Source organism: Macaca mulatta, chromosome 7 (genome assembly GCF_049350105.2).
Source record: "Macaca mulatta isolate MMU2019108-1 chromosome 7, T2T-MMU8v2.0, whole genome shotgun sequence".
NCBI lineage: Eukaryota > Metazoa > Chordata > Mammalia > Primates > Cercopithecidae > Macaca > Macaca mulatta.
In genome coordinates, this window is record NC_133412.1 from 92,493,422 (window position 1) to 92,518,387 (window position 24,966).

The 24,966-nt window shown below is 34.7% G+C and overlaps 1 protein-coding gene across 1 annotated transcript; it reads left to right on the plus strand.

Moving 5' to 3' along the window:
- Positions 1-9,075: 9,075 nt before the first annotated feature.
- Positions 9,076-10,014, plus strand: LOC114679668 (olfactory receptor 4F15-like). Its single transcript, XM_028851983.2, has one exon. It carries the CDS (start codon positions 9,076-9,078, stop codon positions 10,012-10,014), a length of 939 nt encoding a protein of 312 aa, XP_028707816.2.
- Positions 10,015-24,966: the final 14,952 nt, after the last annotated feature.

The following is a 24,966-nucleotide window of genomic DNA, read 5'->3' on the forward strand; positions in this document are numbered from 1 at the left end:
AGATTTTAGTCATTCAGTTTGGCTTAGCACATTTCTTTCAAAATCATGCGTGACTTAAGTTTATCTTTCTCTTTATACTAGGTAAAAATATACCTTTGATTTAAAAGAGTATGATACAGTTAACACACTAAGTTTTCTCTTATTTTAAACCCTCCAGTTTAGGTATCATATAGAACTCAGATTAAAATTTAGAAAAATGGGAATAATAAGTAGCAATTTAACAAAAATCAAGTTTGTTAAAACGATATGTTGAAATAGAGATGTTCTTATAATAGTGTTAAATGCTTGAGACTAAGGGTGTGTGGCATTTGATGTCCTGTTTGGATACATTGTCTTTCTGAGCAGCATTTCAGGCATTCAGGATGCCTAGCATTAATCGGCAAATTAAAACAAAAACAAACAAACAAAAAAACCGCTGATTAAATTCATGACAGGGAACAAGAATTCAGCTGCCTTTCTGTCACTCAACAGTAGGTAAGTCACAACCTCATTTTTTCTATTGTTATGGAAGACTATTGCATTTCTACCTCATGGTCTTATTAGAAAGAATAAATGAGATAATATATGTAAAAATATTCAGAAAACTTAAAAGCTAAATAGGTCTGTGAACTTCTGTTTGTGCATTAGAGCAATGACATAAAAAGGAAGCAGTATGTTATAGTGTTTATAACCATAGATTTTGAAATTTGAAAAATTGAGTTTGAACATTTGATGACCTTAGCATAGTGATCATTGCCAATATATTTAATAAGCATGTTACTTAATATTAGCATCTCTAAAATAGGGATGCTAATTGGATAAATTAAATAAAAAGCAAGTAGTGTTTCTGAGGATATTTCATGTATATGCTTCCAAAACAATTTTAAATGATGCTAATTTAATGAGTTTGTTAATAGCTATTCTTTTTTCATTAAATGGTCTTTAATTCATAAATAGACATTAAAATATCAGATGTTGATTTTCCTTGAAGATATTTTGCATTATATATTACTAGACATAATTCCCTTTTTTTCCATTTACTTTCATATCAAAGCTTCTAAATATTTTTTCCTTTAAGGTTATGGAAATTCAAAAGTAGAATTCCCATGATAAGTGACCTCGGGAGTCAGATCACAGCCATAAAGGTCACTAAAAGCTGTTGCTAGGTTGTTAGAACTGGAGTCATTGTGGGAAGCGCTATGCATATAGCATCAAAGAGGAAAACATTTGTTAAAAGACTCAGTAATGGTGGAAACTTTGCATTCTGGCACTTGTTTTTTTTGGGGGGGGGCAGGTAAGTGGGGAATGGTACAGTTAAAGTCAACAGTCTACTAAAATTACCAGGTATTTTCTTTATACAGGTAATGCATAGTACCTAGGCCACAACACTAAAATTCTCTCTCTCTCATCTCCATTGCTGTTTTTCAATTCGACAAGCATTTACTGAACATCCACTCATGCCACCCTTTTCAAGGAAAAGTTAGAATTTTCAATTGCTCCATATGCTTAGATTATGTCTTGGTTTACAAGGAAATTTCTGGGTCTAGATTATATTTCAGCAGGAGCTGGCAATGACCTTGGAAATTGGTTTTACAGTGAATTGCCTCAGACCTGTTGCATGCGTGTGATAATTTCTAGAGTAACAATTATTTTTTAAATAATTCTATTGGCATCAGTTTTAAAAAGGATTAAGATATAGTATAAACGTTCTTTACCAAGAAACCATGATTATCAATTATCCATCTGCTTATATACATATTCACACCCACATCTACTGATCACCTGCCTCTCTCTCAAATTTATAAGACTTACTGTGGGCCAGGATTTATGAATAAAATACAGTCCCTGCTCTCCAGAAACTCATAGACCTAGCAAGGGAGGCCAAGAGGCTAGTAATTGTAAATTATGTTATGAAGTAGATAATATGAAAGATTTAAAAACACGTTGTGAGAGCATAGAGGAGTAGTATCTACCCCAGACTGGAGTAGAGAAGGGGACATCCTTGATGAATTGATGCCTGAGATGGGATTTTAGAATGAGAAGTAATCAGCTAAATGAAAACGTCAGGGATTGCTTTAGAGCAAAAAGATTTCGTTAGTGAGCCTCAACAGTCATGAAAGAACAAGGAGTGTCCCTATAATTCATCAGATTGTGAGGTGGAGAGGCCACATGAGAAGGTGGGGAGATGGGCTGTATACAGATTCCAGAGCTTTACTGACATCATGAGATGTTTTGAAGGCAGAAGTCTCAGGGATTTTAAGTGGTGAGTGGGCAAGAGAAGACGGGGGAAATACTCCATTGGTATGCTTTTTGACTGCTTCCGTTTTAAGTTTTGTGGTATCCCTTCTTGCTTGCTTCTGTTCTTCTCTCCTATTTCTTTCCTGTTGCTCCTGTCCCTTTTCTCTCTACCCTTAGTCTTCCTTTGCCTTTCATCTCTTTCCTTACTAATATGAACCAACTAAACAATAGATACATTGTAAAGACACCAGCAACAGACTGCTCAGCAATATGAGGTTTTATCTTGGTAATGAATCCCTTACTGAGAATAGTTTCTGTTAAGTGAAAGCTGTGTTTTTTTAAGAGAAAACAGTTGTTCTCACATTTGTAAAACTGTATTTTGATTTTTAAATGCCTATTTGAATGGTATTGACATTACTACATTGAATTTTCAGGGTTGTGCATCTTGAATCTCTTATTTTATACTTAAAAAGTCTATTTTTAAGTCAAAAGCAATGCAAGGTTGGTTTAGGTTATTTATTTGTTCAGTATTTTGATATTTAAGACTTAAGTGATCTATCATTTAACTTATAAAACAAAAGTCTCATTATAAAATATTCGAGTGGAACTAAATTGTCTAGAAGTAACAAGTTTAAGCCGCCTTCCTCCCTCCTTCTCGTCTCGTTCAAACTGTTACAAAGTTCAGCTGGAGATTTCCTTCTCCCTGTGGTGTTTTATCCCCTGCTCCTCTGGCCACCCTCCCGATGGATCCCTGTGGTGCCAGGCAGGAATGGCCTGCTAGGGGACCCATTGAGCTCCCAGGGCCTTTCTGCTGCTTCCCCTACACCTGTATTTCATTAGGCTCTCCAAACTGACCCAGCTCCAGGTAAAGTCAGAACCTTCTATTGCAAACAGACCTTCAGCTTTTGTAGTGGAGGTGTGTGTCCGGGGAGGAGGGTATCCCTTTTTCACTTCCACAGTTGGGGCACTGACAGTATTTGCAGTGTCTTCCAGGTCCTGCAGGAGCAGTCAGCTTCCTTCATAGGGTCTGTGGGTCCTCTCAGGATTGCTGGTTTGTTCTTGCAGTCAATCTGGAGCTAAAATTCACAATGCGAGCATCTGCCGACTGCTCTGTTCGAAGCTGCAATCTAGTCCTGCCTCCAGTCCGCCATGATGATTTTTCTCCCCAGGTTATTTAAACAATACAGAACTATAGACCACATGTAATTCTTCTCTTCAGGATTCACCATTGGTAATATCTGGTGTGCATTCTTGGAGAATTTTTTTATTTAAGCACACTCACAAAGTCTCATTAATTTTATAATGCATTCTCTAGTTTGTCACTTAAATTGGAAATTTTTCTCGATCTGTATATGTAGAGTGAGTCATTTAGTTGATTTTAATAGCTTCATAATTTTCCATTGTATACATGTAATATATTGTGATTAATATTTGCTATTGTTTGACGTGTCAAAACCATTTTATTTTATGTATATATGTGGATGTATATGTAAATATGTATGTTATATAAACATATTCTATATATATTTACTCCTGTGCTAGCATGTCTAGAAATATATTCCTACATTTTAACTTATATTAAATATTTTCAATTTGTAATTTCTTAAAAAGTATACAGTAATCACTTTTGTTTTAAAACCTTGAAAATACTGGAAATTTTTGTTCTTTCTCTCACTCATTTCTCTTTTTATATTTCTCTGTCTCTCTTTTGCTGTTGACAAAACAGAAAACAATGCAGCTCCTAATGACTGGCCAGCACCATTGAAAATGAACACATGAATATATTTGTTGGCCATTTGTACGTGCTGTTGTTCCTGTTGTGAGTTACCTGTGCATGCCTTCTCATTTTTTCAAATTAGGCCTTCTTGTGGAGTTAATGTATTGACTTTTTTTTCTTAATCATAATATTCTGATTGATGACACTATCATACCTAACCTTCCCATTGAATTGTATCAAATGAAGACAGTTTTATTAATAAGGAATTTTACATTTAGAAAATAAAGAAGAGGAAAACAGACAAATAAATCACCCATTTTTCTAACACTTAGGAAAAATATCCCTGTTTTTACTTTTACTTCCCTGGCTTTTATTTTGGTCTTTAAAATATTTTTCATTCATCTTACACTGTTGGGAACATACTGAATAAATGTGTTTTTTTCATATTCCAGAATTGCATATAGTAATACATATATATATATGTATATATATATAGAGGGGAGGAGGGGGAGAGAGAGAGAGATAACATTGGCAAAACCTTTGGATAGAGATTTAACTATAGTTCCCTTTCAAGTCACATCCATTGTCATTCACCTTAGTTATTGTTCCATTCTCTCATGCCCAATTCTGCTCCATTTTAATCAATTATTGGCTATAAAATTCTCCCTCCATTGCTGTTGTGGCAGGGCCTCCTGGCATCTCTGCTGTAGTGTTTTCACTGCAATACTTGTTCCATGTCCATAACACAGGATTCCCAGTCCTGTTTGACCTGGCTGCCCTCAAATCCATTCTTGACTCCCACATTTTCATGGTGCTCCTGCCAGCTCATGCTGCTCTCCTTCTGAAGTGGTGCAGTGGGAGCCTAGGCTTGGTGTGGAGCGGCACAAGAATGAGCAAGGACATGAGAAAGTCAAGTGGTGTGGGTTTGAGGGAAAGTGTGTTGGTGGCTGTACAACTGGGAATCCCATGCTATTCAATTCAGGCTGAGAAATAATCATCAATAATGTTTGATGCTTAAAGAGGTTTTGAAAATTATGTAAGGAAAAAAGTCAACATATAGATTGAATGCTATAAAAATGGTATTTGATCATCTTTTGATCTACTGAGAGAATAATTTTATATGGTTCAAACCAATAAATACATATAAGCCTGGAGATTAACAATTTTTTGATAAATACTAAAGACAAAATTTCAAAATGAATTTCCTATACATTTAATCTTTTTCTTTCTATCCAAATATACTTTATTAACTTTTTTATTTTTACATTTCAACTTTTATTTTAGATATAGTGGAGATTTGTTTTAGATACGTGCAGGTTTGTTTCATGAGTATATTGCATCCAGGTTGTCAGCATAGTACCCAGTTGGTAGTTTTTCAACCCATGCCTCTCTCCCTCTTCCCTCTGATAGTCCACAGTGTCTATTGTTCCCATGTCTATGTCTATTTCTGTTCCTGCATTAGTTTGCTTAGGATTATGGCACCCTCGCTCCATCTATGTTACTGCAAAGGACATTATTTCATTCTTTTTTATGGCGGTATAGCCCTCTGTGGTGTACATGTTCCCGCACTGTCTTTATACAGTCCACCATTGATAGGCACCTAGTTTGATTCCATGTCTTTGCTATTGTGAATAGCACAGTAATGAACATATGAATGCATATGTCTTTTTGGTATAATAATCTATTTTCCTTTGAGTATATACTCAACAATGGGATTGCAGGGTCGAATGGTAGCTCTGTCTCAAGTCATTTGAGAAATCGCCAAACTGCTTTCCACAGTGGCTGAACTCATTTGCTTTACCCCACCAACAGTGTGTAGGCATTCCCTTTCCTCTGCAGTCTCACCAGCATCTGTTGTTTTTTGACTTTTTAGTAATAGCCATTCTGACTGATGTGAGATGGTATCTCATTGTGGTTTTGATTTGCATTTCTCTGATGATTAGAGATACTGAACTTTTTTTTTTTCATATGGTTGTTGGATGCTTGTATGCCTCATTTTGAGGAAGTATCTGTTCTTGTGTCCTTTGCCCATTTTTTAATGGGGTTATTTGTTTTTTTGCTTGTTGATTTATTTAAGTTCCTTATGGATTCTGGCTATTAGACCTTTGTCGAATGGACAGTTTGTGAATATTTTCTCCCATCCTGTAGGTTGTCTGTTTATTCTAGTAATAATTTCATTTGCTCTGCAGAAGCTTTTTTATCAATTAAACAAAATTACTTATCAATTTTTGTTTTTAAAAATTGTTTTGTTGTCTCATGAATTTTTGTTTTCATTGCAATTGCTTTTGGGAACATAGCCAAAAGTTCTTGCCAAGGCCAATGTTGAGAAGGATATTTCCTAGATTTTCTTGTAGAATTTTTAGAGCTTGAGGTTTTACATTTAAATCTTTAATAATCCCCCCGACTTATTTCTTGTATATCATGAAAGGAAAGGATTTACATATTTTACATTTAAATCTTTAATAATCCCCCCGACTTAATTTTTGTATATCATGAAAGGAAAGGATCCAGTTTCATTCTTCTGCATATGGCTAGCTAGTTATCCCACCACCATTTATTGCATAGGAAGTCCATTACCCACTGCTTATTTTTGCTGGTCTTGTTAAAGATCAGATGGTTGTAAGTGTGCCCCTTTATTTCTGAGTTTTCTATTTGGTTCCATTGGTTTATGTGTCTGTTTTTGTACCAGTACTATGCTGTTTTGTTTACTATCGCCTTATAGTATAGGTGGAAGTTGAATAATATGATGTTTCTGGGTTTGTTCCTTTTGCTCAGAATTTCTTTGGCCATTTGTGTTCTTATATGATTCCATATGAAATCCAGATTTTTTTTTTCTAATTCTGTGAAGAATGACATTGGTAGTATGATAGCAAAGATTGAATCTGTAAATTGCCTTGGGTAGTGTGGCCATTTTAATGTATTGATTCTTCTAATCCATGAGCATGGAATGTTTTTCCATTTATTTATATTGTCTATGATTTCTTTAGCAGTGTTTTGTAGTTCTCCTTGTAGAGATCTTTCACCTCCCTAGTTAACTGTATTCTCAGGTATTTTATTTTCTTTATAAGAATAAAATTATAAGTGGGATTGTGTTTTTTATTTGGCTTTTGTCCTGGACATTGTTGGTGTGTAGAAATGCTACTGGTTTTTGTATGTTGCTTTTGTATCCTGAAGCCTTACTAAAATCATTTACAATTCTGGAAGCCTTTTGGCAGAGTCTTTAGGATTTTTTAGGTATAGAATCATATCATTAAGTAAAGTAGGATAGTTTTACTTCTTCTTTTCCAATTTAGATATCTTTTATTTCTTTCTCTGGTCAGATTGCTATGGCTAGGACTTAGCAATGGTTCTCCATGTATTGATTTTTGTTTCTCCACAAGAGATTGAATGCCTTTTCCAGTTAGAAGTGACATGTATATTTTAATTCTCTGTAATATAACAATGGTATAATAACAATGGTATAATAGGTAGCCTTGCAGCTGTATTTTTAGCTCATCTATTGTTATTATATGAAGTAATGTTGTTGAGGTGGGATTCTTAGTTATTAAGTTAAGGAAAAAATTAACCCTTTGATATCTACTTAGTGCCTTCTAGAGACATTGTATTAATTTGCACTATTCCTTTAAGTATTTGAGAATGTCTATTTCCTGACAGCCTCATCCATAGAAAATCATCTTTTTTTTTTTTTTTTTTTTTCCCTCAGATGGAGTCTTGCTCTGTTGCCCAGGCTGAAGTGTAGTGGCACAATCTCGGCTCACTGCAACCTCTGCCTCCTGGGTTCAAGTGATTCTCCTGCCTCAGCCTCCCAAGTAGCTGGGATTGCAGGCACGTGCCACCATGCCCAGCTAATTTGAAATTGTTAAGCACAAAATAGCACTCTATACTATCTTATCTACACATCTTGGATTACTAGTTTCTTACTTTTAGTATTATTATTGACTGTTCAGCTTTCTCCTTTAGTCAATGCTCTTTTTACTCATTTTAAACTGATTTACCATATGTTTTTCTTTATCTATTTGGAAGAACTAATTTTATATTAAATATATCAATCACCTGTCTAATCTTTTACAACCATTTTCAACAATTTATGCTTATATTTTTATAGTGCTTATATCCTCATATAAAACATTTATATGTGTATCTGGATATATTATCTTTATATTTACCTGGATATCTAATATATTTCTATTTTAATGTTTTGGATACTATCAATTATTTCCTCCATTATATTTATGAATATAGATAATATGATTACAATGCATTTTTCAACCTAATAGTTCTCCACGTATTCAAATACTTCCTTTGCCTTGTTCCTATTTCTGTCATTTAAATATCAGTTTGAAACTTAGTCTGAGTTTGTATTCAGAGATAAAGATTTATTTTTTCTCAGTTTTATTTGTTTTGCTAACACTATTGGTTAATAATTCGTCCTGCTCACCTGATGTGATATGGTTCTTCAGTAGTAGTTCCTGATAAATTACTTTAAGCTCTCTCCAGCCCTTTCATTCCATTCTTTACGTTGTGACCATTTGAAAGCAGAAATATAACCAAGCTACCACTTAAAATTTTTCAGTGATTTTCTATTGCTATTAGGGTAAAAAACAAAATTATTATAATGGAAACAAGATTTTAAGACTGGCCTGTCACTCTATGCTAATCTCAGTTGTTCAACCTCTGGCCCCACTGGCTTTCCTGTCTTAGGGTCTTTGCACAGGGCATTTCCAAAGTCTGGACTGCTTTTCTCACTTTTCAGTAGTAATTCCCAGAGGAGAGTCTGAGCAGGCACTTCTGGGATGCATCACATTGTTCTCATAGCGCTCTGTGGTTTTTCTTAAGGTCAATTATGAGAGTATGTCTATAGTTAGGGCTATTTAATGTTTTGCTCCATCTGAAGTCAGAATCAGTGTTTGACCTCAGAACTTGACATCTTTCCTGGCATATAGTACATGCACATTAGAAACATTAGTTGAGTGGGTAAATGAATGCATTAATTTTTCAACACCTTGTGGTTATGAGAAGATTTCTTTTACTTTAATATTGAATGTAAAACAGCTTAAAAATTTTACAAATATTTAAGTCTGATAAACTCCCTTTTGTTATTATTTTGTTTTTGATCTTTTAGGTAGTAAAAGACAAAGTCAATGAACGAAGCAAATTACACCGAGGTATCTCAATTTGTGTTGCTGGGACTTTCTATATCTACACCAATACAGCATTTCTTCCTTGCTGTCTCTACAGTGTTTTATGTAACAATTCTTCTAGGGAACCTCTTTGTTGTGTTTATAGTAAGCTTTGACCCTCATTTACATTCCCCCATGTACTTCCTTTTAGCCAACCTTTCATTTATGGATTTGTGCTTTTCTACCTTAACAGTTCCTAAGATGATTTCTGACCTGTACTCTGGGCACAATACCATATCATTCCAGGGGTGTGTCATCCAGATATTTGTCCTTCATGTCCTGGGTGGATCTGAGATGGTGCTGCTCATAGCCATGGCCTTTGACAGATATGTGGCCATATGTAAGCCCCTTCACTACCTGACCATCATGAACTCACGGATGTGCATTCTGCTTCTGTCTAGCGCTTGGGTTTCTGGTCTCATTCACTCAGTAGCCCAGTTGGCTTTTGTTGTCCATTTGCCTTTTTGTGGTCCTAACGAGATAGATAGCTTTTACTGTGACCTTCCTTGGTTTATCAAACTTGCCTGCATAGACAGCTACAGAATGGAGTTCTTGGTTACTGCCAATAGTGGGTTAATTTCCATAGGCACTTTCTTTTTATTGATTATTTCCTATATCTTCATCCTGGTCACTGTATGGAAACACTCTTCAGGTGGTTTATCCAAAGCTGTCTCTACTCTTTCAGCTCATATCACTGTGGTGGTTTTGTTCTTTGGACCATGCGTCTTTGTTTATATGTGGCCATTTCCCTCAGTGTCAGTGGATAAATTTCTTGCCATTTTGGACTTTATGATTACACCCATCCTGAATCCTGTCATTTACACATTGAGAAACAATGATATAAAGATGACAATGAAGAGACTGAGTAGTCATCTCCTGAGTCTGAGGAAGATCTCCTGAACAACTTATAAGGGCACAAATAATGCCTTCTATAAGCACCACTGTAAACAACTTTTTAAAAGTTATACTATCTTGAGACAATTTATTGTCCTTAATCATGAGCTCAAACACAATCATGAGCTCAAACACCTTAGAAAGTTTATTCCAGTTTAGTAACCAATAATGTGAATACGTATTTAATCCCTTACCTATGGGCTATTTTGCATAGTTCATAACTTTAAAATACAGAAAACATACTGTCATGTGGCTCACATTTTAACTAGTCCATAGAACATCTGAGAAGTTTGTCAACTTTATTCCACAGTGCCACATTTACAGATTTACTGGTATATACTGATATTTTCTTCTGTTACTAGGTTGGAAAATATTCTTATCTAAGAGAATGATTGGTTCCCATCACAGTTATTATTTGGCAAGCAGAGCAGTTTCACATTCTGTGTTGATTCAGGTTTGCTGATTTTTCATTTTCTTCCTTTGTACTGTTACCTATGTTAATAAATGTACTCAGTTCCATACATTTTATAAGAAATATAATTTGTTTCATAGAATATTGTGAAATACTCACATACACATAAAATAGTCAAGTGGACAAAGATATATTAAATGCTCAGTAGTGCTTTGAATGCCTTTTTAGGATCTGGTCACTAAGAGGTCAAAGATGGTCTTCTTTTCCTCAACCTTGAGTTTAACCATGCCCTTTAAAAGTGTGCTGGTGGTAAAAAGTTATGAATTTAGACCAAATATTCGGTCAAAGAAAGTAGAACTAGGCTAGGATTGAAAAATATTAAAGAGAGGGACCTCAGATATAATCTTGCTCAGCAATGGATCCAGTGCAGGAATGAACACCACTGTATTGTCAACCATTAAGCAACCTATTCTTTTAAACTTCCAGGTAGGAGAAACTGACCAGTGCATACAGCAACACAGCACCTTTTGTAAACTACCTATTCAAATTGAAATTGTATTTTTATAGTGAGATGGAATTTGCTTCCCTATGGCTTTCATATTGCATTTCTCATTTTATAATCTGGATTTGTGCAAAATAAAGTATTTTTATGGTACCTCCTCCTTTCATGTTGGAAAATAAATTATGATTCTATTATGTCTTCCAGTTTTAGGGTTAAATATTTATTCTGAGGCTAAACATATTGAATCTTAAATCTTTTTAGACAAAATTCCCCGTCTTGAAATTTTCACCGTACAATTTTAAAAAATTACTATGAGGCAACCTTTTCGAAATATCAGCTTTATTTTCCAAATCCTAATAAATTCTCTAGCAATTGTTTCATATATCATTAAATGTTTTTGGAATTTGCAAGAAGGGTGCATATAGATTACAGAAATAGCTTAGTCATATGGTTTCATATATCAGATGGACTAGGTCAAATTAATTAACTGGAAGGAAATTTGTAGAAAATTTTTGAAGGAACTATAGAATACATTATAATTTGTTCAGATATTTGCATTTTATATGTATCTTTACATACCAGATGTGTGTTAAGAAGCAGATTAATGGCAGTCTTCTGCACGTGTTACTGTAGTCGGGAATTTTGCTTTGGAACTAGGTTCTTTCGTGTTAAAAGGTTAAGATTCTGGAATAGCCAAGAGCATATGGGAGCACTCAACAATCAAATTAAAAGTGACCATAACTGTTATAATGGATTGTGTTATGAGCTGAATCTTGTCTTGCCCAGATTCATATGTTGAAGTGCCAAACGCTAGTACTTCAAAAAGTAACCCTATTTGGAGATAAGGCCTTTATTTTGAAGTGGAGATTAGGTTAAAACAAAACTGTGAGGGGTGGGGCCCTAATGGTGTCCTTATTAGAAAACAGGCATCTGCAATGTGTTATTTTTTAAGTGACACTCAGGCTGAAAAACAAGATATAAAATTGTATACCAAAAATATAAAGACAAATTTTTTAAATTAAAAAGAACAGGTAGAGACAATATTATGAAAGACATGTTAATAACACAAAACTAAACCAAGTAAAACTGTGAAAAGAATAAGACTGATCCATTAAAAGGTGTTGACAACTGATGTCTAATCTAACGTCAAGTGGGCAACACAATAAGGAAAAGTAAAAATATTCAATTAACAAAATCAAACCATAGTAAATATTTTGGGGATATATATATATTTATTTATTTCTAACTCTCTAATGGAGAATATATCTCTTTAAGTGTACACATAACTGAAAATACCATGTATTTCTTCACAAGACAAGATTTTCAATGAAGTAAAATAAAATGTTCTGACTTCAATGCAATAAAAGTAGATATTAACTGATCGAAAATATTTATGACCTCTTGGGGATAAAAAAAAATTACATTAAACAACTTATTGGAGTATTAACTAAAATTAGAGTGGTTATAAAAATACAGGAGGATTCAGAGTAAAATTCAGAGAAATCTTGTATTTTACTCCAATAAGTAGTATTTTATTATTGATGTTGGTCCTGACATTTTGGAATATTTTTGTATATATTATTAAAAAATGGATATTACTGATATTAGGATCAAAGATTTTTCATGGAAGAGAAACTAGATACAAATATAAAAGAAATAAAGCAAAAATCTATAACATTAAATTGACAAATTAATGTTTTAATTAATAAATTCATATTTAATTATTTGTAACTAAATCAAAGATTAAATTTTGATTGGATTGATATTTAACTATAAATTTGACTTAATCTAAAAGCTTTCATTTATAATGCCTATCACTAAAAGGTAACCATACATAAAAGAAAGTTGAAAACCAATAGAAAAACCAGACCCAAAAAATAGATACACAGGAACTCCAGAGATGTGGACTTAACAAATAAAATCAATGTGGTCAATTAATTAAACTAGAGGTTGGAAAATTTTGGCAGGGAGTTGGAAATTCCAAAAATGAATTTAATGTAAATTCTGAAACTAAAATTGCAATAATAAAAAGTAAGAACTCAGTGAATGAATTTAAGAACAGATTAGATATAAATTAAAAAATTAACAACTGGAGGAGGGTCAAGAAAACATATTTTCTTGACTGATACTTTCATTGGTTTTGAAAATTTCTCACCTATTACATCTTCAAATATCACTTTCTGTTTATTTGCTCCTTCCTTGTAGGATTCCAATTACACTTATGTTAGACCATTTTAACATGTCCTATATGCTCTATGTTTTATCTTTTCATGTATTTTATATTCTTTTTAAAATGTTCATTCCTCAGTCTAGATATTTTTAGTTAAACAAAATGGGAAAAAAATCTGTCACTTGAGGACTTGTAAAAGTGTTAAGAAGGTTTTTCAGTGTACAAAAAAAAAAATATCCCAGATGGAATTTCAAAGGTATAAGGAGAAAAAAAAAAAAAGCTGTAAAAGTTCTTATGTTGGGAAATCCAATGGTCTGTAAAATACTTTTTGGATGTAAACTACATATAGAATTTTAAAAATGACAGTAATAGCACAAACAGTAAGCGAAGCTTATGAGTTCTAAGATAATTGAATTGTCTGTGAATTGATAACACATAGTAACTTAAAACTGGTTCTAATAAGCTAAGGGTGGGTGTTGTAATCTCTATGGTGAGAACTAAATGGAGGTAAAAATATATATTTAAGTAGCTCTTAGAAAAAATAGAATAATAATCACAAACACAGTAAGAAAGAAGGGAAATCAACATAAACAAGTGTGACAAGTAGAAAATACACAGATAATTGGTGAAATCTCATGTATATCAGTAATTATATTTCTGTAAATAGACTAAATAATATAATTAAAAGACATGGAGCCAGACTGGATAAAAAGAAATAAATTTGAACTATATTATGCTTTCAGGAGACCCAACTGAAGTTTAAGTTTACAAAAGAGTTGAAAATAAAAGGATAGAGATGCAATACATAAAAACCAAAAGAAAGCTTACTTAGATAATGTACACTTATATTAGGTAATGTATACTTTTAAGGCAATATAGAGATGGAAGAAAACATTTTACAATAATTAAAGTGTCAACATAGCAGAAAGACATAACACTTTAAATGTGTATGTCCTTAATTACATGCCTTCAATATATGTAAGCTGAAAAAGTTTCAAAACTCCAGGAACCCCAATAGGTTCTCATTGTAAATATTTGAAACATTCTCCTGGTTCTACTGAGAAGGGGGCTGAGGAAGAAGAGTAATATTTGTAAAATATACCCAGAGCTGTTTCCATAACAGAGGACAGCAGAAAGAACATTATCACAGCTCAATTTAAAAACTTTTTCCAGATGGGGAAGAAAATTCCTCCTACTCCAACCCTCTCCAGTCTCCTTTCCTAACTAAGAGAAAACAAACAAAACAAGGATGACAACAAAACTCAGCAGGGTTCAGGGCTTTCGAGAAAATAGAGTGAGAATGCTACAGTCTTGGAATGAAGTAGGAGGCAGGAGAGTTAACAAGCTAACCTACTGGAGAAACGCTGTAATAATCCTGGCCCTAAAACACAGACACATTGAAAGATGGAGATGTAATCAGAAGATTGTAAAACACTACCCTTCCCCAACAATTTACCGACATACCAACAGAGCTTCTGTATAGTAACAGCCTACAATTGACAGCTACATGACAACAGACTTTCTCTGAAGAAAGATGTGTAGGGAAGCCCAAAATCAAGAGAGGAAAATAAAACAAAGACACTAAAGAAATTCAGCCTCTACTAAGCCAAGGAAAGAAGCCATGAGCTTGAAGATCCCCAAACTGAAATGCAAAGAGAAAAAAATAGAATAAAAAAGAAAGCAGAAGAAAATAGTCAAAAAATTGTGAGAAAATGAAAAGGGATGTAAGTGGGAAAGAGAAGAGAAAGAATAAAAACAGAACTGAGCAGGAGAAATATTTGAAGTAATAATGATGGACAACTGTCTAAAATTAATGAAAAAATCAAACCACTGATCCAAGGATGCCAGAGAACAGCAAGAATGAAAAGTACAACAAAAACCCAACACATGTAGACATATACAAACTGCAAAAATCTACAGTCAGAAAAAAATACTGAAAGAAATCAGGGAAGAGGGTACATTTCATATACAGAGGAACAGGATAAGAATTATAGTGGGCTGCTTGTTAGAAAAGAAAGCAATAAAAGAATAGAGTGAAATATTTAATGGATTGGAACAAAAACCCTTTATTAACCTACAATTCTACATCCAGTGAAATTATCCTTCAAACGGGAAGGAGAAATAAATTTCACAGACAAACAATAACTGGGGAATCAATTGTCAGCAAAGCTACCCTGAAATAAATATTAAAAGAAATTATTCAGGAAGTAAAAAAATAATATCGGCCAGAAACTTAGATCTACATAGAGGAAGACCATTGGAAAAGGAAAAAAATGAAGGTAGAATAAAATAATTTTTCCTTTCTTAATTGGTTTACAAGATAACTGTTTAAAGCAATGGCAGCATTAATATATAGGGTGGCTATAACATATGGATAAGTGAATGAATGATAACTATGTTACAAGTGACAAGAGGGAGAAATTGGGAATACTATATTATAAGGTACTTATACTACATGTGAAACAGTATAGTGTTACATGAAAATGAACATTAGTTAAAATGTGTATTGTTAACTATAAGGCAATTACTAAAATATTTTAAAAAGTATAATTAATAGGAAAGAGAGGATACATAATGGAATCAGTAATACATAGAAACTAACCCAGGAACAGAAAACCAAATACTGCATGTTCTCACTTAAAAGTGGGAGCTAAGTGATAAGATCTTATGAACACAAAGAAACAACAGACACTGAGGTCCATTTATTTGAGGGAAGAGGGTGGGAGGAGGGAGAGGAGCAGAAAAGATAACTATTGGGTTCTGAGCTTAATACCTGGGTGATGTAATGATACGTACAACAAACTCCGATGACACATGTTTATTTGTGTAACAAACCTTCACAGGTACCCCCAAGGTTAAAATAAAAATGAAAAGAAATAAAAATAAAGAATGAGAAAACAATCCACAAAGAGAAAACATTTGCAAAAGACACACTGATAAAGGACTGTTATCAAATATATACAAATAACTCATAAAACTCAACAGATGAAAACAGATGACCAAATTAAAAATCAACAAAAGACTTTGACACCCACCAAGGAAAATATATAGATAGCAAATAAGCATATGAAAAGATGCTCCACACATGTCATCAGGGGAATGCAAATTAATACAACAGAGATACCACTACACATCTATTTGAATGATCAAAGTCCTGAACACTGAAAATATAAAATGCTAACAAGGATGTGAAACAACAGGAGCTTTCATTGCTGGTGGGAATTGGTACAACCACTTTGGAAGACAGTTTGGCAGTTCCTTACCAAAACTTAACATACTCTTACCATATAATCCAGCAATCGTGCTCCTTGGTATCCACCCAAAGGAGTTGAAAACTTATGTCCACACAAAAATCTGTGCATAGATGTTTACAGCAGCTTTGTTCATAATTGCCAAAACTTGGAAGCAACTAAGATGTCTTTCAGTAGGTGAATGGATAAATAAGCTATGGTATATCCAGACAATGGGATATTATTCAGCACTAAAAAGAAATGAGCTATTAAGCCATAAAAAGACATGGAGAAACCTTAAATGCATATTAAAAAGTGAAAGAAGCCAGTATGAAAAGGCGATATACTATATGACTCTAACTGTATTATATTCTGGAAAAGGCAAAACTATGAAGAGAGTGCAAAAATGAGTGGTTGCTAGGGGTTGGAGGGAAGAACCAAAACAGCATGGTACTGGTACCAAAACAGAGATATAGACCAATGGAACAGAACAGAGTCCTCAGAAATAATACCACACATCTACAGCCATCTGATCTTTGACAAACCTGAGAGAAACAAGAAATGGGGAAAGGATTCCCTATTTAATAAATGGTGCTGGGAAAATTGGCTAGCCATAAGTAGAAAGCTGAAACTGGATCCTTTCCTTACTCCTTATACGAAAATTAATTCAAGATGGATTAGAGACTTAAATGTTAGACCTAATACCATAAAAATCCTAGAGGAAAACCTAGGTAGTACCATTTAGGACATAGGCATGGGCAAAGACTTCATGTCTAAAACACCAAAAGCAATGGCAGCAAAAGCCAAAATTGACAAATGGGATCTCATTAAACTAAAGAGCTTCTGCACAGCAAAAGAAACTACCATCAGAGTGAACAGGCAACCTACAGAATGGGAGAAAATTTTGGCAATCTACTCATCTGACAAAGGGCTAATATCCAGAACCTACAAAGAACTCAAACAAATTTACAAGAAAAAAACAAACAGCCCCATCAAAAAGTGGGCAAAGGATATGAACAGACATTTCTCAAAAGAAGACATTCATACAGCCAACAGACACATGAAAAAATGCTCATCATCACTGGCCATCAGAGAAATGCAAATCAAAACCACAATGAGATACCATCTCACACCAGTTAGAATGGCGATCATTAAAAAGTCAGGAAACAACAGGTGCTGGAGAGGATGTGGAGAAATAGGAACACTTTTACACTGTTTTTGGGATTGTAAACTAGTTCAACCATTATGGAAAACAGTATGGCGATTCCTCAAGGATCTAGAACTAGATGTACCATATGACCCAGCCATCCCATTACTGGGTATATACCCAAAGGATTATAAGTCATGCTGCTCTAAAGACACATGCACACGTATGTTTATTGCGGCACTATTCACAATAGCAAAGACTTGGAATCAACCCAAATGTCCATCAGTGACAGACTGGATTAAGAAAATGTGGCACATATACACCATGGAATACTATGCAGCCATAAAAAAGGATGAGTTTGTGTCCTTTGTAGGGACATGGATGCAGCTGGAAACCATCATTCTTAGCGAACTATCACAAGAACAGAAAACCAAACACCGCATGTTCTCACTCATAGGTGGGAACTGAACAATGAGATCACTTGGACTCAGGAAGGGGAACATCACACACCGGGGCCTATCATGGGGAGGGGGGAGGGGGGAGGGATTGCATTGGGAGTTATACCTGATGTAAATGACGAGTTGATGGGTGCAGCACACCAACATGGCACAAGTATACATATTTAACAAACCTGCACGTTATGCACATGTACCCTACAACTTAAAGTATAATAATAATAAATAAATTTTAAAAATAAAAAAAATAAAATAAAAATACATACTGAGCTATTCTATTGTTTTAATTTGAGTGGCAGTTTTCTCAGACATAAAGTCACTGAGTTTTAATTTCTTGCCTGAAAAATGTGTAGGTTTTGATCCAGTGCCACTTCCATTTTAAAAATGTTAGTTAATTATTTTCTGGAGCAATATATGAGTGACATTCCTATGATGCTTTGCCATCTAAAAAATTGAAAATGTATTTCCTTACTTTACAAAAAGTGTTGAGTGTTTATCATTTGGAAAACTTACTATGTAGGTAAGCAGTTAGAGACAGATTATTATATACAAAGTCCTTGATCTCAGGGATTTGACATTCCAGTTGAGTTGACATTCCAGCAACTAGATTGCTACTCAGTGAGAACCTTATAGGTTATACCTCTCTAAATCCTGGCAATGAAAACCTCTTTCTCTGGGATGGTTTTCATTTTCTTCTTTGTATGTTTCATGTTATTAATTTTAGTAAAATGAGATTTTAGTTTGTAATTTAAGAAATAGTATGACTAGTTTATTTTGAAAAATAAATTGTCTCAATGTTTACAAAACTTAATAGCAAACAGTCATATTTTGCTCAGGATAGCAAATAAGACACAGATAGGTACCAAATAGATTCCAGTGTTTCAAAAAAGTCAGTTATTTATAGTATGACATGGTTTGACTAAAAATTTTGTTTTATTTAGTGGTACTTTAATAATTTAATTTAATTTAAATCAGTAATTTAATTACTGATACTGAACACAGATAGTAATCAGCAATTTGAAAAAAAAGTAGAGGATAAATCCCCCAGAATTTAAAATCACATTGATAAAACTTAGAAAACTGGGGGAATTGGTTGTTTTACAGGCAGGTTGACTAGCTAATTTGGAGACAGAAATAAAAATTAAAGGACTAGCTATGAGGCTGTTCTCTAACATCTATACTTATTTACTTATTCTTGGGATGCAGGGTGGGTTCAACATAGGCAAATCAATAACTGTGATTCACCACATAAACAGAATTAAAAACAAAATGATATACTCATCTTAATGACACAGAAAAAGCTTTTGATACAGTTCAATATTGGTTCATGATAAAAACACTCAAGAAACTGGGCATTTATAGAAGGAACATACCTCAAAATAATAAGATCCATCTATGAAAAACCCACTGCCACCATCTTACTGAATGGGAAAAAGCTGGAAGCATTCCCCTTGAGAAATTGAACAAGACAAAGATGTCCACTTTCATCGCTCCTATTCAACATAGTGCTGGGAATCCAAGCCAGAGCCATCAGGCAAGAGAAAGAAATAAATTACATCCAAATGAAAAAATAAAATGTGAAATTACCTTTGTTTGGTGATGATATAACATCAAACCTAGAAAACTCTAACTCCACTAAAAGGCTCCAAGGACTGATAAATGTACCAAAATCAGCAGTATTTCTATACAGCAATAACATTCAGGTTGAGAGACAAATCAAGAATGCAATCTCATTTACAATAGCTCTGCACACACACACACACACACACACACACACACACACACACACACACACACAAACCAACAACAGGTAAAAGTAGAAGTAGATCTAACCAAGGAGGTAAAAGATCCCTACAAGGAACTACAAAACACTATTGAAAGAAGTCATAGCCGACACAAACAACTTGGAAAACATGCCATGCTCATTGTTTGGAAGAATCAATATTGTTAGAATGGCCATACGGCTCAAAGTAATGTACAGATTCAATGCTATTACTATCAAATTATCAGTGCCATTCTACACAAATTAGAAGCAAGAATCCTAAAAGTGATATGGAACAAAAAAAGAGCCTGGATAGCTAAAGCAGTTCTAAGCAAAAAGAACAAAGCTGGAGGCATCACATTACCTGACTTCGAGCTATACTACAAGGCTAAAGTAGCCAAAATGGCACAGTACTGGTGCAAAAACAGACACATAGACCAATGAAATAGGATAGAGAACTGACAAGTAAAGCCTCACACATACAACCATCTGATTTTTGGCAAAGTTGACAAAAAGAAGCAATGGGAAGAGGACTCCCTATTCAACAAACAGTACTGAGATAAGTGGCTAGCCATCTGCAGAAGACTGAAACTGGACCCCTTCTGTATTAGTCTGTTCTCACTCTACTAATAAAGGCATACCTGAGGCTGGGTAATTTATGAAGAAAAGAGGTTTAATTGACTCACAGTTCCACATGGCTTGTGAGGCTTCACAATCATGGCAGAAGGCAAAAGAGGAGCAAAGTCATGTCTTACATGGCGGTAGGCAAGAGAGTGTATGCAGGAGAACTCTCCTTTATAAAACCATCAGATCTCTTGAGACTTATTCACTATCACGAGAATAGCATGGGAAAGACCCACCCCTATGATTCAATGATCTCCCACCAGTCTCTCCTCTAACACATGGAAATGATGGGAGCTACTATTTATTTATTTATTCATTTATTTATTATGGGCTAGGCACAGTGCCTTATGTTTGTAATCCCAGCACTTTGGGAGGCTGAGCTAGGTGGATTGCTTGAGCCCAGGAATTTGAGTCTAGCCTGGGCAACATAGTTAAACCTCATATCTACTAAAAATATAAAAATTTAACCAGGCCAGGTGGTGCAGCTACTTTGTAGGCTGAGATAGGAAGATCATCTGAGCCTGGGAAGTCAGGCCAGGCTCCCAGGCCTGGCCCATAAAAACTTTCTATAGTTTTTTAAAAATTTATTATACTTAAAGTTCTGGGATACATGTGCAGAACGTGCAGGTTTGTTACATAGGTGTACAAGTGCCAAGGTGGTTTGCTGCACCCATCAACCCATCATCTAGGTTTTAAGCTCTGCATGAATTAGGCATGTATCCTAATGCTCTCTTTCCCCTTGCACCCCAACCTGCAACAGGTCCCAGTGTGTGATGTTTCCTCCCTGTGTCCCTGTGTTTTCATTGTTCAACTCCCACTTATGAGTGAGAACATAACAGTGTTTGGTTTTCTGTTCCTGTGTTAGTTTGCTGAGAATGATGGTTTCCAGCTTCATCCATGTCCCTGCAGAGGACATGACCTCATTTTTTTTATGGCTGCATAGTATTCCATGGTGTATATGTGCTACATTTTCTTTATCCAGTCTATCATTGATGAGCATTTGGGTTGGTTCCAAGTCTTTGCTATTGGAAATAGTGCTGCAATAAACATACATGTGCATGTGTCTTTATAGTAGAATGATTTATAATCCTTTGGGTATGTACCCAGTAATGGGATTGCTGGGTCAAATGGTATTTCTGGTTCTAGATCCTTGAGGAATTGCCACAGTGTCTTCCACAATGGTTGAACTAATTTACACTCCCACCAACAGTGTAAAAGCGTTCCTATTTCTGATTGGAGCTACAATGTAAGATGAGATTTGAGTGGGGACACAGCCAAACCACATCACCTTCCTTTCAGTATATACAAAAATTAACTCAAGATAGATGAAAAACTTACATGGAAGACCTAAAACTATTACAATCCTAGAAGAAAACCTATTAAGTATTATTCTGGACATTGACCTTAGGAAAAATTTATGATGACATCCATTACACAATTGCAATAAGAATAAAAATTGGCAAGTAAGACCTAATTAAACTAAAGAGCTTCTACACAGCAGAAGAAAGTATCAAGAACAGACAACTTACAGAATGGAAGAAAATATTCACAAACTACGCATTTGACAAAGGTGTAACATCCAGAATCTATAAGAAACTTAACAAGCAAAAACCAAACAACCTCATTTAAAAAGTGAGCAAAGGATATGAACAGATACTTCTCAAAAGGAGACATACATGCAGCCAACAAACATATGAAAAAATACTCAGCATTACTAATCATCAGAGAAATGCAAATCAAAACTCCAATGAAATACCATCTCACAGCATCAAAATGGCTATTATTAAAAGGTCAGAAAACAACAGATGTTGCTGATGCTGGAGAAAAAAGCGAACACTTGTACACTATTGATGGGAATGTAAGTTAGTTCAGCTCCTTTGGAAAGCACTTTGGAGATTTCTCAAAGAACTCCACATTCAGCCCAGCAATCCCATTATTGGGTATATACCTGAAGGAAAATAGATTATTATACCAAAAAGACACACGCATTCATATGTTCATCACTGCACTGTTCACAATAGCAAAGACATGGAATCAACCAAATGCCCATCAACGATGGACTAAACAAAGAAAATGTCATACATATACTCTATGGAATACTATCCAGCTGTAAAAGGAATGAAATGGTGTCCTTTACAGAAACATGGATGCAGCTGGTGGCCATTATCCTAAAGCAAATTAATGCAGGAATAGAAAACCAAGTATCATGTGTTCTCACTTACAATCGGAAGCTAAACATTGGGTGCACATGGATATAAAGTTGGGAACAAAGGACGCTGGGAACAAATAGAGTTGGGAGAGAGGGAAAGGGTTGAAAGTTGACTATTACTTTTAAAGGCACAATTACTTTTGCACCATCCTAACACCTATGGGATACTATGTTCACTACATGAGTACCGGAATCAGTCATACCCCTAATCTCAGTATCACACAATATATCCATGTAACAATCCTGTGCGTATACCCTCTAAACCTATAATAAAAATTAAAAGAAAAAAGAAAAACAACTATGTCTACCATTATTCCACATTGGACCATGAGGTGCAAACTTAGTTCTCCATGAATAATTAGAATATCTTCAGATAAATAGAACCTCTGTTATTTTTATTATTCACTCATTTTTGTTCATTCATAATGAAATTATGGCAGAATTTCTCTCAAATGCTAAACACACTACCTGGCCTGATAAGAAGACTATATATAGCTCCATGTATTCATATGAAAGGACCTATCTCTGTCATGACTGTGTTCCTTAGTTTAAATTGGAAAGTTGATACACGTAGACAAACACAGACTAAGAGCTAAGTATTCTAAACTTAACTGTTATTGTAAAACATGGCCTTACTGCCAGTGAAAAGTAAATGATTAAGTTACAAATATTTTACTAGTGTATCATTTATCTTGCTGAAAAGAAAGTAGCAAATTGGAAAATACTATTAGTTATAGTGTATTTTTAATCGAATTTTAACATTTAAGGCAATATCAGAGACAAAGAAGGCATACAAAAATGCAAAGGGGCAATGAAAAACAAACAAACAACAAGAAATCTATCAAGGCCAGCCAACCTAGAATCCCTTTTCCCTAGGCCTGCTTTGACCTTAGAGAATATAATTAGACACTGGCTATAAGAATTTATACCCAGCTAGAAACTCCCTCAGGAGGGATTAAAAATAGGCATCTGGTAGAGAAACAAAGCAAGATACTGCTCTGTAATAAATAATATCATTTCCAAAATGTGTCATAATGCTTTCTTTTGTTGCCAGCACTGTTGAAAATATACTATTCCAAATATCATTTCAAACCATCTCATGTCTTGTTTTTTTTTTTTGTCAATATGCTTTTTCATTCAATTATTACAGAGAAATAATTTACAGATGGTAAGATACACAAGTCTTAAATGTCTGGATTGAGGTTATTTTTCCCTATGTATGCAACTGTGAAATCACCACACTTATCAAGATACAAAATATTTCTCTGAAACGTAAAAGTTTATTTGGATCCCTTTTCAGTCAATTACCATCAGAGATAGGCCATTGCCATTTCTATCATTAAATACTAGTTCTATCTCTTCTTGTATTTCATTTAATCTCATGGTATTTATTATTTTGAGTGTCTTCTGCTCAGCCTAACATTGTTTTAGAAATTGTATCCATTTTGTTTCATGTACCAGTTTTGTTTTTATTGCTGAGTAGTGTCTTACTGTGGGAAGTACTTTAATCCCATCTTGGTGCCAACTGCTCAGGTGACCCAAATTAACACAACTGGTTGTGGGAGTGGTCTGAGCAAGTGGGTGATAAATGAGAATTTGTGGCTGGGCCACTCACCAACCTGGTAGGCAAATAGGACTATATTCTAAGTGGTAGGTGGCACACAGATAACCCCAGGCACAAAAAGAGATGCCTGATTGTGAAATATTTCACTGGTGTTGATCTGGCAAAACATTCTTTTAAAAACAACATTATTGCATGTGAATGTTTCAGATATTTGAAAAATAAAGGGACAAGAAGTCCTACAAACAATGAGGTTGTTTTCTTATTAAGCTTTTTGACTTCTTGTAGAGGAATAATAAGTGTAAGGCCACTAGAAAGCAGTTTAAGGTTCAGTGTAGGAGCCTAAGCAACTCTTTGGTAATTTACAAAAAAACCCCTTCTTTCCTGTAGTGAAAGGATAGACATATACTAGCAGTAGACTGAAATCTAATAGTGTTACACAGCTCCAGAAATATATTAATGTCAATTAAGGCATGTGTGCTATACTAAGGTCAGGGCACTGGCAGGGAAAATGTACTCTACAATACAGGATGGGTACACCTGGATGGCTGCCCCTGAAAACGTTGACTCTGCAGACTTCCTCACCTTAGTAAGAACTAGAAATTACCCTGCTTAAAGAAGTTCAGAGGCCTCCTACCTACAAGGAAGCATATGATACTTTTGACCTGGCCTGACTTCCTCTCCAGAATGGTAACCAGAGTAAAGTCCTAGCAAAAGTCCTGAGACATGCTGACCCTGATAGAGGAGGAAAGAGATTACACATTGGAGCAGCTACAAGAAGTAGCTTTCATGTACTCGCTGGAACCATGAAATATTCTTAGAATTGAATTTTTTACAGCCTTTTTGAGAGTAGGATTAACATACTATGAATTAATGGATTACTTGG